This window comes from Capsicum annuum, chromosome 1 (genome assembly GCF_002878395.1).
Source record: "Capsicum annuum cultivar UCD-10X-F1 chromosome 1, UCD10Xv1.1, whole genome shotgun sequence".
Taxonomy (NCBI): Eukaryota; Viridiplantae; Streptophyta; class Magnoliopsida; order Solanales; family Solanaceae; genus Capsicum; species Capsicum annuum.
The window spans coordinates 117,130,455-117,145,058 of NC_061111.1; the positions used below are offsets into that span (position 1 = coordinate 117,130,455).

At 35.5% G+C, this 14,604-nt stretch overlaps 1 protein-coding gene across 4 annotated transcripts; it reads left to right on the forward strand.

Moving 5' to 3' along the window:
• The first annotated feature begins 1,959 nt into the window (after window positions 1-1,959).
• On the forward strand, window positions 1,960-13,589 carry LOC107877858 (vesicle transport protein GOT1). 4 transcript variants are annotated; one of them, XM_016724638.2, is made up of 7 exons: window positions 1,960-2,181; window positions 2,422-2,497; window positions 3,252-3,343; window positions 3,451-3,531; window positions 3,670-3,767; window positions 3,847-3,928; window positions 13,212-13,589. In XM_016724638.2, exons 2-7 carry the CDS (start codon window positions 2,467-2,469, stop codon window positions 13,248-13,250), a joined length of 423 nt encoding a protein of 140 aa, XP_016580124.2. In that variant the 5' UTR covers window positions 1,960-2,181; window positions 2,422-2,466; the 3' UTR covers window positions 13,251-13,589. The 4 variants fall into 4 exon arrangements, with proteins under 4 accessions (XP_016580124.2, XP_016580136.2, XP_016580150.2 ...); XM_016724650.2 differs by having other exon boundaries at window positions 1,961-2,181; window positions 2,428-2,497; XM_016724664.2 differs by lacking the exon at window positions 2,422-2,497 and having other exon boundaries at window positions 1,985-2,181.
• The last annotated feature ends 1,015 nt before the right edge of the window (window positions 13,590-14,604 follow it).

Below are 14,604 nucleotides of genomic sequence, written 5' to 3' on the forward strand. Positions count from 1 at the left end.
CCTTCAATCAAATTAGCACTACTAGAAATTGTAGTAACATTAATCTTGTCCATGTTTAGATGAGAGAAATATTTCTTGTCTTTGAATATCGTATGTGTAGTGCCAGAATCAATCAAACAAATATCTTCTTGAAAATTATCCATATCTTTCAAATAAAATGACATACACCAAATAAGATATATATTAAATTTTTGTACAAAGTGAAAACTTATACTTTAAAGAATTATTAATCACCCTTTACTAAGAAATTAAATAAAGTTGGTGACCATATACGCTTTTGTTAAAGTTGGAGGCTATATTATCGAACAACACATTAGTTAAGCAAGTTACCTTGGTCACATTAACTAAACAAGTTAACTATATTATCCAAACTGTATAACAACACAAGGACTAAGATTGCACAAGTATTATACGTATTTTGTTTTATAAAGAAGAGTAAAACTGCACCAGTATTATATTTGTTTTACAAAGAATTTGATAATATTATTATGTGCTTGCTTTGCATGCAAAAGGTAAAGGATTCAATTCCTGCATCTCCACACATGCACGAATCGTTAAGTTCTTTTTTTATTTTCAATAAATAATGATAAAATTGAAATTCAATTCAATTCAATAATATAATATAATTGAACTAATTAATACGAATTAAAAATCAATACGAATGCAAACAACTACTTTTACATAATTTTTATTCTCTAACTCTTATCAACAATTTAAAAAAATAAATAAAAACATTCATTCTTTTATGGAACCATAACCAATCAAGTGATTAATCTTTCCTTCAGGGTGCTCGTAAAAGTCTGCTACATCCAAGCATGTGATGTCAATATTATTTTCATAGAGAAAGTTAGCCTCGAGATTTCTCTCTTTATTCTTTAGTGATGCTTGATAAAGATCAACCAAGTGCTTGAGAGCACGACAATCACGTGAATAATGTCCTTTTTCACCACATCAGAAACAAGTAATTGCTTCACGTTTCTCATCTTTTCTCTTTTTATTCGATGAATGATTAAACACTCGGTACAGGGTTTCTTTCTTGGTCATCACGACCACGACCACGTCCACGACCAGGGCCGTAACCTTTTCCACGCCTAGCATGGTGAGCGTGCACATCATTCACCTCAGGAATGGTGCAATCCAGTTGGTCGGTTCTCGTGATTTTTCATCAACAAATCATTATTTTGTTCAGCCACGAGAAGATGAGAACTCAGTTCAGTATACTTTTTGAAACTTTTTTCTCTATATTGTTGCTGTAAGAGCACATTTAAGGCATGAAAAGTGGAAAGCGTCTTTTCCATCATATCATTATCATTGATCGTCTCTCCACAAAATTTCAATTGAGAAAAAATTATGAACATGGCAGAATTGTATTTATGAACAGACTTATAGTCTTGAAATCTTAGATGCATCCACTCATATCGTGCTTTCAGGAGGATGATCATCTTTAAGTGATCAAACCTTTCTTTTAGGCTATTCCACAATACAAGTGGATCTTTAGTAGTAAGGTACTCAATTTTCAGAACTTCGTCAAGATGATGACGCAAGAAAATCATAGCCTTAGCACGATTTTGACTAGATATCTAGGTGGATTTTAGTATCCAACACCCATAAAATATAGTTCTTGCCCGAACTTTTGAAAGGCAACGAACTCACACTTCATAAGATTGTTAGCCATATGAAAAAAGAGAAGAAAAATAATAATACCTTAGCCTTAGCCTTCAAATTTGAGACGATAGAGTGTTGATAACGTGTTATAAAATAAGAAAGAATAAACAAGAAGAGTAGAGAAAATAGAGAGAGTAATTCTAAATGATTACCTTTTGTTTATAGAGAAATTTGTCCTAGTTTCACACTAAAAATAAATACATCAAATTCTAATATACATCAAATCTTAATATACCTTTTGATACACATTCACTATAATTAATATATATCATAACACAATATAAATTGTTATATTTCATATAATTGAAACATTGCTAGTTACAAAATTTTACCGAAATTTGGGTTATAACTAGTGATTTGGGATATGAGATTCAGAATTTGCATTGCATTTGGATACATGTCATCACGCTAACAACATTCGCTTGCTTCGTACCCAAGACGAATCCGAAATTCCCCATTTTCTACCCGCACAACCACTCTGAATTTTCACTTAACCTGTTTCTTCTATTCTCAGAGGTATCTGCTTCAATTTATTTCTCCATTTCCTACCTTCTTTCCATCTCCTCTTTATATCGTTCATTTCTTCATTGTGATCAATGGATTTGAGTTTCGAGATCTTTGTTGAAGTGCCTGTTTTGAAACCCGATTGTTTGACATTGAATTTTTGAAGTTGTAGTTATCGGAGCTTTTTTCTCATTTTAAGTTATTCGATTTGGATTCATATAGTCGACTTCTATAACTGTATTTTTTGGATAGATTCAGTATTGCAGGTGTCAAAATTGGATTTGATTTGTCGTGACAATGGTTTCCTTCGAAATGAATGATCGGAAAAGTAAGTCAACTAGTTGTGGCTTCTGAACAAAGTTGACTTTGTTTTTCGTGCTGCCTATTTCATATGCTTTGAAGACTGGTATTACTAATATCAGAATGTTGAATGCAAGAATGTGTATTGATGAACTTTGTAGTTTTTGTAGATGCTATGGTCTATGTATCGGTAAAGACTGTTGCATTCACTTGCTTCGTAGTGTTTCATATGCTTGTGTTTGAATATCTTTTACCTGATTTGTTTTAATGTATTGTAGGAAATCTTGATCTGATCTCTCTTAGCTTGAGGGTGCAGAACAATTTAATTGTATCCACAATTTGATTTAGTCGTTACATTGATTTTTTGTTTTCTTCTGGTACTGGTATCCTAGGCTTATAGGTAAAGTTTCCTTAATTAGCAAACAATTTATGTGTATTTAACTGTTTATGAAGTATTTGGAGTTGAAGAAAATATTGCGTTAATAGTCGAAAAGTTAATTTGGGGGAAAACGTCAGATCAAAACTTAAAGATGAATTTTTAATTTTGGACTGTAGGAACTTGTGAGAGTTGCATATTTAATATTATTTCTGGAATGGTGTTAAACTTTCTGACATCCCAAAATGAAAAAAAACGTTTCTTATGAACTGGGATAGATGGAATATGATGATTCGGCTACTTACCGCAAATATAGATGTTGAAAGAAGGTAACAAAAGGAAGGAAGCATATTCTGTTTCTAGTAAGTTGTTATGTCTACTAAGCTTGGGATGCTTGTTGAAACAGAGATTGGGCTAGGGCTTACTGGATTTGGAGTATTCTTCTCATTCTTGGGGATTATGTTCTTCTTTGATAAGGGACTAATTGCCATGGGAAATGTAAGTACAATTATGCTGTCACGATCAATTTTTCCTTTTGTTCATAATTTTTTTTTTGGGTTTCCACTTATCCTCCCAGTTGACACTCTGTTACTTTACTGAATCAGATCCTCTTCTTCTCAGGGGTGGCACTAACCATTGGTCTCAAGTCATCCATGCAATTTTTTATGAAGCGCAACAATTATAAGGTTTACTTTGTTTTTCATATTTTTCTCGGTCTGCTTTTTACCCCCTCCTTCCTCTTGTTCTCTGTCTAAATAGATATTTGGCTGATACATCTTTTTGTGTTTCTATAAAATTCTTTATATCTTCTCCTTGTTCCATAGGGAACAGCTTCATTTGGTGCTGGCTTTTTCTTTGTTGTCATTGGTTGGCCTGTATTAGGAATGATTCTCGAGTCTTATGGATTCATTATACTCTTCAGGTATATTGGATTCATGTTTCGTTTAATGTTATATTTTCTTTTATTATTCCTTTTGTTGCTGATGAACTGTTATGTACAGTGGTTTCTGGCCAACGGTGTCGGTGTTCCTGCAAAAGATACCTATTCTAGGTTGGATCTTCCAGCAGCCCTTTGTCAGATCGGTATGTTTGCTATTAAGATCATAAATCTCATTGCATTACTATTATTTTCTCTATTTGGTGTGTGCCGGAAGGAATTTGTTCAATAGTTTCTGCTGAAAAGCCGTTTTGTCTAAAGTCTAAGGTAGCGCTTCAGCTAGAAGTCTTTTTACTATTTTTAGCTTTGATTTGGCTATATTTTTCTCTTATTTTTATCTTGGTTTCTATGATTGTTTGAATGGGGTTTCGGTGGAATTGTTCTTAATACCTTTATGTTGGTGAGTTGTGTTTGGATATACCAATATTTTTTGGTGATGTTGATTCATACTGCAGTGGGTGATCCTTGAATTATGCTACAAAAAATCAGCAACTGCTCTTATCCATAGTAACTTTTGTTTTGTAATGATATTCTATGTAATAAATGAAATAAATCGTAGAAGAAACTATAAGAATAATACACTAAAGTTTCACTCACTCCCATCCAATCAAGGGCGGGTTTGTAGCTTAGATTTTCATGCACGTGAACCCATGGTTTTTCCATCAAACTAGATATTTTATGCACATATTTTTAGAATTTATCTAATATTATCTGTTGACCCCATGCTCTAATAAGGTTGAATGATGCGCTTGGTTGAATGCTGAGTTATCCAAAGGAACAAGCATCGATTCCCACTTAATGTTTTGTTTTCTCCCCCTTTTTAGTAGTTCTCCCATGTTCTAGAAACCCTAGATCAACGTCTGCACCCAATAGGTTTACTTCAATATCTCTCAACCACCACCGGTATAATGAACAAGCTAGCTGTATTTGCACACCCAATCTCCATCATTGTTCTAGCATTTCACAATCTTTTGCACTCTATAGTCCCGAGCTAAGTTGCTTGGACTCTCCAAAAATACTGCCGCACCCGTGTCGGATCCTTCAAAATTACACTATTTTTGGAGGATCCGACATGCACCCGTAGACATTTTTTAAGAGTCCGAGCAACTTAGGTCCCCAAAAATTTTTCCCGAGGCAGATTAGTTCACTTTAAATTACTCTTGGCTTGATCATTTGGTCGATAATGATGTATAGACGGAATGTCTTCTAACTAAGTTATATGAACGATTGATATTCTTATGCGATGTTCCTGTAATATTTTTATGTGATCCAGTCAATTCTAGTACTTCATAATTATGCCTTTGCACCACTTCCTCTCCATCTTCTCCTTGATCTAGTCTTTTGAAAAGCGAGAAGCATGACGCGAAGCACACAATTTTTTCAACTGAAGTGTAATTTAATGCAAAATAAAAAAATATTAATTTTGCATAGATAAATAACCAAGAATTAGTAGAAATAAACAACATGAATATTTATAAGCTACAACAGACAAGGAAGGCTCACAAAAATGCTAACAAAACACGGAAAAAAGCTTGAGCAAAACTCTCTGTTGCTATAGCAAACAAAGGAGGAAAGAGAAAAAAATCAAGAAAAAAGGAATAGAAAACAGATGAGAAAAAGTGAAAAAAGTTGGAAACAGAAAAGAAAAAAATCGAAGAAAAGAGAAGATTAGAAAATCGAAGAGGAAGAGTAGAACATTTTCGTCTAGGGTTTTATGAAAAATCAAAGTGGAGAAGAGAAGAACTTACCTTGAAAATTTAAAACTAAAGAATAAGAATTGCAGCAAATTCGAGTAGCAGCAGCAGCAAAGTCTTGCTTTTTTCGCTTAAATGACGCGTTAGGCTTTTCTCACTTCTTCCGCTGAAGCAAGCACTATTCTATTCTCCTCACACTTCAGAGCATAAAATTTCCAGGCCCATGCTTTGCCTCGCGTCACACTTTAAGAGCTGAAGCAAGTTCTTTTAACAACACTGCCTGAATCATCTTTTAATCATTAATTAACGTAATTTATTTTCCTCCTCCTATCAAATTGGCTACCATGGCTCAAAAACTTTCCACCTTTAATTGTTTTTGTTTTCTTTTTCAGATGTCCATTTTAACAGAAGGAACCACTGCTTCTTCTTTTCCTTATGAAACCACCGTTAAGTTTTCCTTTTCTATCGATCCCTCTAACTCAAGTGGATAACTATTGGGTGTGATATACATGAAAGATCACTATTTAAAGTTAAAGTTTGTGAGATGTTGTTTCTAATGCACATGAATTTCTTCCATAGGAATATATTAGTTAATGGGCCAAGTCTTTTGTGCATTACATTCGCATAATTACAATCTATGAACTATGGACTCGGCTACAACAGTTAATCAAACAATCAATTGGTTGTGCTTCAATCTAAAATTAGTTGGGTTTAGTTACTGACATCTTCTATATCTATCTCATCTTATTAGGTTACATTTCATTCCAATATTAGATAATGTGTCATTTGCACCCTAGGGTGGTTAATAAAGTGCATTGAGAACCACGCCATCTCAAGTTTAAATCTCAGCAGAGACAATAACACTAGGTGATTTCTTCTCATTTGTTTTAGCTTGGTGGAAAAAATTACCATTTACCCAGTACCTCGTGGAATCAATTGAGGTGTATGCAAAATGGTCTGGACTCCATGGTTGTAACGAAATACTAGATAATGTGTCAATGTCCCTAAGATAAATTAAGATATGTCTCACATATATGAAAATCAAGAATTTTTAGCCATAGTAGATAGCAGTGAGACTATGAGAAGCATGAATTGAGTATTATTGTTGTCGCTAGAGGTGCATAAAAAGGTAGGACAGAGTGTAATTCAAATTTAAGACCAACCTACAAATAGGGTAGGGTAAAGATAAGGTTAGGGCTTGGATCCAAAATTTAAGAATGCATGGTTTAAAAGGGTTAAAACTTTTTATATCATCCTGATAATCTATCTATTATGTATCATAAACTTTCAAAAATTGTAAGCTATCTTTAGCTAACATAAAGGGCAGCTCGATGCTCTAAAGCTCCTGCTATACGCAGGGTTTGAGAAAGGCCCCTACCATAAGGGTGTATTGTACACAGCCTTACCTTGCATTTCTACCAGCAGTTGTTTTCAATGCTTGAACCCGTGACCTCCTGGTAACATGACAACTACTTTACCTGTTACTCCAAGGCTCCCCTTCGTTCATTAGCTAACATGATATTTTATTTTGCAACGATGACAAAAGCAACATAATTAGTATAGTTTTACATGTGGGTTCTGGAGTGAGTGGGGTGTAACTAGACTTTCCCCCTACCTTATGGGGTAAAGAGTGTTTTCAATAGACTTTTGGCTAGATCTTTTATTTTGCAATGCTAAGTATTAATGTTTCAACATAATATTGATTTAAAATTTGAATAGCTCAAGAAACCTTGATGAAATTGAAAATCTTATTTTTTTTTATAACCGTGGTGTCTGGGACCAGCTTTCGCGCACCTCAACTAAATCCATGGGGTACTTGTCACCTTCTCCCAGCAACAGATATCAGGTAATTCTGTCCACCAAGGTTAGGACAGATGGGAAAAGCACCTAGTATTGTTTGTCTCTACTGGGATTCGAACCTGAGACCTCAAGCTCTCAACCCTCAATTTCTTTTAGAAAGATAAGAAACTTCGTTGATGGGCAGGGAAATTAATATTGAATGAATTGTGACATTTGAGAATTATTTAGTAAGTCTTATGCTTGTAAAGCATTGAGTTAGGCTTATGCTATTGTTTTGAAGCATTTTACCACTTCGAATTGTCATATCATGCTTAATACAATTATTAGAGGCTAAAGTCATAAACGTCCCCCTAACTTAGTCATAAGCATCCCCTTAACTTGTTTGCTTCTTTCATTTGGACACTTCAATTGGTTTTTTTTTCCTATCAGATGCTCCAACTTTAACAAATCTATACCTATTAAAACACCTCACACTGATGCGACACAATAAGTGATATACAATTGCTATTAAGTTTGTGACATTGCTTTAGTTATTTTTAAAAGCTCTTTTTCAAAATTTTTCCTTTCTTTCTCATTTACTTTTTTTTTCTTCTTCTTCTAGCTTACTGGCATCCACTATTTATAGCCATCATCCACCTTCATTACATACCTTTTTTCATGAAATTCAACTGAATCACTTTTATATTCCATTTTTATCTTAGCCTATATTATTGAATTTGTATTGGCAAAAACGACAAAAGATATAGACCAATGTTTTAATGGTGGATCAACAGGGTGGCTAAAACTTAAAGGTAAGTTTTACAAAGTGGTAGTTAGACCAATTGTTATATGGGATAATGTGTTGGCCTATTATGAACTCCCATGTCCAGAAGATAAGAGTAACAAAGATAAGGATGCTCAGATAAATGTGTGGATATCCCAAGGGAAATAAGATAAGGAATGAAAGTTATCAGGTGCAAGGTGGGAGACCCCAATAGAGGACAAGATGCGGGAAGTGATGTTGAGATGGTTCGGGCATGTGAAGAAGAGATGTGTCGATGCTTGGTAAAAAAGGTGTGAGAGGTTGGTCATAGACCATAGTGGGCTTGAGGAGGGATAGAGGTACGCCCAAATAACATTGGAGTGAGGTGATTAGACAGGATATGACACAACTTTTGCTCATTGAGGACATGAAACTTAATAGGAGTGTGTGTAATTCGAGAACTAGGTAGAAGGTTAGTAGATAGTCAACGATATTTCTTTTCCGTTACCGGAGTATTAGTATTATTCTTGTAATATCTTATTCTTAGATTTCTATTCCTACTTTTGGTTTCTTTAGCCTTAGTTATCTTATTATTTGTTGCTTACTATTTCTCAAAACCTTGCTACTTGATCGACGATGTGGTATTTTAAAGATTTCAAAGGTGCAGGAAGAGGAAAGAATTCTTGGGAGGAAGAAGAAAGGAATTCCAGAGGAGAAGGAAAGACGGTTTGGGAAAAAATTTGGGTAGGTTGAGGATGATGAAGGGAGGAAGAGATTTTGATGGGAATTAAGAAGAAAGAGGAAGGTTGGGTGGGTTTTCAAAAATGTTTTTTTGGTTGAAATATTCTTTTAATTTGCTTAATAGGTTATAGCTTTGCGAGTAATCCTGAGGTTGAGAGTTCAAGCCTCTCTTACCACATTAAAATTTTACTTTTCGTTAAAAAATAATTAATTTGCTAAATAGGTTTTCTTTTTAGTTTTACTCAAAATTTGTTTCTTAATAATATTTTTGCCATATGCCACGTGTCATTATTTGTCTGTTCCTTTGTCACATTGTCCAAGTGTAAGTTGTATGCACTATGTTATTGGACCAATGGTCTTTTTGTGTTTAATAGGTACATATATGTAATAGTTAGTGTCTAATAGGAAAAAGGTTTGTTAAGGTGTCAAAATGATAGATGCAGACAAGTTTAGGGGGTCATTTATGACTTTGGCCATAAATAAATTAATATTATACATTCCATACACTCTACTAGGTATTGAGTAAATATTTATGGGGTTGTATAGGGAAAAGTTTGAAAGTCCAAATTAGGTCGAATTTCAGAATTTTGAAATCAAACTTAGAAATAGGGTAAGTGTGAGAAATATAGGATTGGAATGTAATGTCCTCTTTGGAAAAGGATTGGAATGTAGTATCTATAAATAGAGTTTTAGTTTAATCATGTAGATAAAGCAATTCAATAATATTCTTCTCCTATATTTCTCACATGGTATCAAACATCTATAATCTTGATATGAAAGCAAAAAGCTTCCACTGCCGACGGACGACTATGACCCGTATATGCCGCCCATCTGGCCAATGATTATGTTAGCAAAAGTTGGGTCGTCATGTACTTTTTTGGTGACCATTTTCTCATATCTGATTGGCGTAGCACCTTGCATCTTTCCGATGACTACTTTCACATATCTGATTTGCGTAACACCGTGCATCTCTCCGAACTACTTCTCATAGTTAAGTTGTGTAGTACCGTGCTTCTTTCCAAACTGCGTTTACATATTTTAGTTTCATAACACCATGCGTCTTTCTGGTGACTCCTCAGATTTGATTTACGTAGTTTCGTGCATCTTTTGGGTGGCTCCTCAAATCTGATTTGCATAGGGTCGTGTCATCATTCCAACCCTACCCATATAATTTCTATTTTTCAGTAAGGTCATGCCATCATTCCGACCTTACTTGTGTAATTTCTCTTTCTCAGTATGATTGTGCCATCATTTCAACCCTACCCATATAATTTTTTCTTGGATTGTGACCACTTTTTGGCTGTCAAATCTAATAATCCAGCGCATGAGCGTGTTCCATCCAATTTTTCGGCGACTCTCTTGTTCATAATCTACTCATCTCTTTATTTCGAGATGACTCATTTATTTTATACCAATTTACTGCAATTTTCCAGCGATATATCGACTTCACAACGATGTTTACAACTTTTTTGAGCACTTTTTTTAGTTTGTTCCTTTTCAACCAAGGTTTCCCAGATGTCCAGAGTAGTCCTTGCCAGTTTTCTTGCCTATCTTCACCAAATCCTGCACTGATCGTCGTATTAATTACATTAATAACAAGCTTGGTACATGTGTCTTGTATGCACTAGCTTGAGGGGGAGTGTTGGAATACGAGTAGGAATGGGGAGTGTTGAAATATGAGTAGGAATAGGAATAGCGTATAGAATCCTTCTTGGAAAGGATTGTAATGTTGTGTCTATTTGGAAAAGTATTGGAATGTAGTATCTATGAATAGGGTCTCCGTGTTATCATGTAGATACAACAATTCAATAATACTTTTCTCCAATATTTCTCATTGTAAAATGGTTTATGATATTATGGCTTTTTACACTGTCCATTTATCCATGACAACCTTCTTTTCTTTGCACCTGGGACCAGTTTTGCAAGGCTCACATAGGTGGAGTTTGAGGTTCTTATAGCCGTTCCAACTTGTTTTGATTGAGCGGAGTGGATATAAGAGGATTTATGTAACCAATTGGACTATTTTTGAGATTGAGATTTAATTGGACTGAGTGAAACATATAAAATCCTGGGCGAAGTATGACTTGATGTTACCTTGTTTTCACTTGTAGCTTCCATACATGAAGAGGTTAGAAAAATCTATTAGTGTTCCTATTTTTCTTCTCTTTTTTTTTTTCTTTCTTTTGGATAAAAGAGTTAAACCCTTACTTGAGCTGGGGGGGGTGGGAGGAGGTTTACAAGAACTGGTTCAGTAAATGATGGCCTTACATGACTAAAGAAAAGTGGTTTTCTCCGGAACTGAATATTCAAAAAATGAGGCCGATTAAGGTTTTTATTAGGGTTAACCAGGTCTTGCAGTTCTTAACCAATAACAAGGAAGTTCCCTCAAGGAAAGAGGAAAACAAAACAGATATGATGGCCTCATATTTCCTTAATTCTTGGCAGCTGGTAGCGTCTTTCAGAAACAGCCTGTCTACCTGCCCGAGGTATTGGTAGTGTCTGCGTACACTCTACCCTCTCCAAACCTCACTTGTGGGATTTCACTAGGTATGATGTTGTTGTTGGCCAGTGGCCACTAACTATGAGTTGTCAGAAAACCTCCTGTTGCACCTCCTTATTCTTGAACCCTAAACCCTCCCGTCCTCCCTCCTTACCCTTCTTCCCCCTCTATATTGATATTTTCCCCTCTCCTTATCGTGTTCCCCGTAATCTAAATGATAGTGTTAGCCGTACCCTTTTGCTCCTAGATCCAACCTGTATGTATCCGACGTCTGCAGTAAGGAGTTGGGGAAGAGAATGTGCTGAGACAGGAAGCACTGGGTTACAGTTAAAAAAACAGAACAAATAGCTGGCTTTTGGGGAGTTTTGGGTGGGGGGGAACGTTATCAGGTGGCGCTATGCTGCAGAATTTGGTTTGTTGGATGGAGGTGGCAATGGAGGGGGAAAGACCACTGAAATGCAGATCATCATCACATAGCTGGTTAGGCTTCTGTGAGATCAGGTGGTGGTATGCTGGATTAGTGTTTCAGAGAAACCACTTTCCTGGTTTCTCCTGGTTGGTCTTAAAATTTGTTCGACTCCTAAATGTAGTTTCCTGCACATGTTTTTGAAGCCCGTGACTGCTGATGCTACTAACTTCACATTTAATTTTCCACAATTGAGAGAGACTTAATGTTACGGAGCAGACCAAATATTAAGCAGCAGATGAATTTTAACTAAACTTAATTTCAGGCAGTGGGAGTGATAGGGTTAAAAATGGGATTATTTGGGAGAAGGTGGGAGTGGCTTCGGTAGAGGACAAGATGCAGGAAGTGAGGTTGCGATGGTACGGGCATGTAATGAGGAGGGGCATGGATGCTTCAGTTCGAAGGTGTGAGAGATTGACTATGGATGGTTTTAGGCGGGTAGAGGTAGGTCGAAAAAATATTGGAGGGAGGTGATTAGACATTATATGAAGCAGTTACAGCTTACGGAGGACATGACCCTTGATAAGAAGATGTGGAGGACGCGGATTAGGGTAGAGGGTTAGTGGGTAGAAGTTCGTCCGTATTAGTAGGTAAGAGTGCTTTTTTTTGTATCTTACGCCTGTAGTTGCTGGTTCGTGGTGTTTCAGTTTTGTCTTCCATTTCGAATAGAGAGTTTATAGTATTACCTTGTGGATGCCTTGTTTTCATTATTATCTAGCGGTGTGTTATCCCATTTTTGTTGTGTGCTTTTATGTTTTCTGTTTTTTTGTTGGTTATACTGTTAGCTGTCCTGAGTCGGGGTCTATCAGAAACAACCTCTCTACCTCAGCTGTGGTAGTGGTATGGACCGCGTACACTTTACCCTCCCCAGACACCATTTTGTGGGAATACACTGGGTATGTTGTTGTTGTTATTTCAGGCAGTGCTACTTGCTAAGATTGGAAAGGATCCCTATTATATGACTTCTTCGTGGTCTTGTTTATGAGACTTGATTACTTCCCTAGCCCGAATTAGATATCAGCATAAAAACAGTTTCACAAATTAAAATTTTACCCTACTTGTAGAGTTTGCCAAGACTTCGCCTGATTTCTTTGTTTTCACCTGATCATAGAAATTATGAGCGTTTCACTCTTCATTCATCACTATCATCTTATCTGGGACATTTTCTATTTTAATAAAATAAATCAAAAATTTCTGCCTTGTAACTAAATAACTTACGAAGTTGGATAAGATGTGAGATGTTATAGTACAAGGTGATAGACTGTTGCTTTCAATGTTTCCAAGTTTCTTCTGATTTTCTAGTCCTTATTCATTTGATAAAGATTGCAAGATGCAACTTTTGTTCAGTTTCTGTTGCCTGAGATTGTTTGTTTTCCAAGTTATCTTCTGATTTCCTAGTCCTTATGCATTTTGCATTTGTTGGAGATTGCACAACGCAACTTGTGTTTAGTTTCTTTTGCCTGAGATTGATTGTTTTTCTCTGCAGTTCTTTGACCGCTACCGTGGAAAACGAGTCCCTGTATAAACGTCAGTTAAATGGTGCAATGAAGCGAACATCAGTTAACCTTGTATGTTTGTAAAGTACTCTGTTCTCAGGATTGCCGTTTCGAAGGGTATTGACACAACTTGACAGTATAGTTTGTTCGCAGTTGGTGTGAGCCTTGGCGCCTACCGAACTTTTTCGACTGCAAAACTTTTTTTTTTATATCTTAGTTTCTAGAGCAAAAGAATTAATTTTGTTTCATTAAGTTCTATGATGTGCTGAACTTTCCGATTTAACTTTTGCCAATTCATCGACATATGAAATGTGTTTCTGACTACAATGGACGCTTCTTACGCTATACAATGGACGCTTCTTACTGTATCTGCCTCTCTGCTTTCCTCTTCCATCTCCTTTTTCCTTTTCCATGTACATAGCTGTTCTGGTTAATATTTGTTCTGTCTGTTGGTTTAAACAGGTTGGTAAAGTAGATGTTTACTAGTTCCTCATAGTTTCGCTCCTATGTCGTGATCCTTTTTCAAAAAAAATTATTTATCTAAGTTAAAGTATCCTTTAATTAAAAAGGAAAAGAAAAAGACATAATATACATCCTTACACGTGGAATGAGTTATTTTGTGAGCTTGTTGTAGCAAGGCCCAAGGAGAGAACTTTATTGCTTACTTTCTATGTTCAAATTGCAATTTAGTACAATTATTTCTATTATTTGTTGTTTCTCAAGGTCCGTGCCATATAAATAGTAAAGATGAATGAGGGAGTATTAATATTAGGTGAATGTGAGTTTTGATGCGATCAGTTACTTAGGAACTCCGTTACCATTGTGCACTTGCACGGTCTCAAATCATATCAAGTAAAAGGAGAAAAAAACAAAGGAACCCGATAATTATCAACTGTCACCCACTGCAATGGCCCTAACCTCGCATTAGCTAAGGAGATATTTGAGTGTTGTTTATACCTATTAAGCGGCCAATGACGGGAAATCAAGAATTTACGAAGAGAAATGACACAGCCAAGGAAATGATACAAAACGAAAGAAAATTCAAAATAATAATCAAATAATTCAATTTCTGATCATTTCCACGCATGAACAATATATTTGGTGAAGTTATCTTATGTGGATTATTCCTTGTGTATACTTAGCTCATGAAACATAAATAAAATTTCAACCACCTCACTCTAGGGTGGGCATGGTATGGTATATACCGAATTACCATACCGAATTGAAATTTTTGGTACCGTAATTTTTAGTATTATGATATTTGGTATGACATATGGTATACATTTTAAATTTTTTTGGTATATGGTATGGTATTCGGTATTTACAAATGACATACTGAAATACCGAATACCATACCGAAGTATATATAGTTACATAAGTAAC

What these genes read in the sequence shown, in the direction of transcription:
- LOC107877858 (XM_016724638.2), top strand. Translation starts at nt 2,467, where the DNA reads ATGGTTTCCTTCGAAATGAATGATCGGAAAA. An exon ending in CGAAATGAATGATCGGAAAA is followed by an intron (nt 2,498 to 3,251) that starts GTAAGTCAACTA and finishes TTGTTGAAACAG; the next exon opens with AGATTGGGCTAGGGCTTACT. An exon ending in GACTAATTGCCATGGGAAAT is followed by an intron (nt 3,344 to 3,450) that starts GTAAGTACAATT and finishes TTACTGAATCAG; the next exon opens with ATCCTCTTCTTCTCAGGGGT.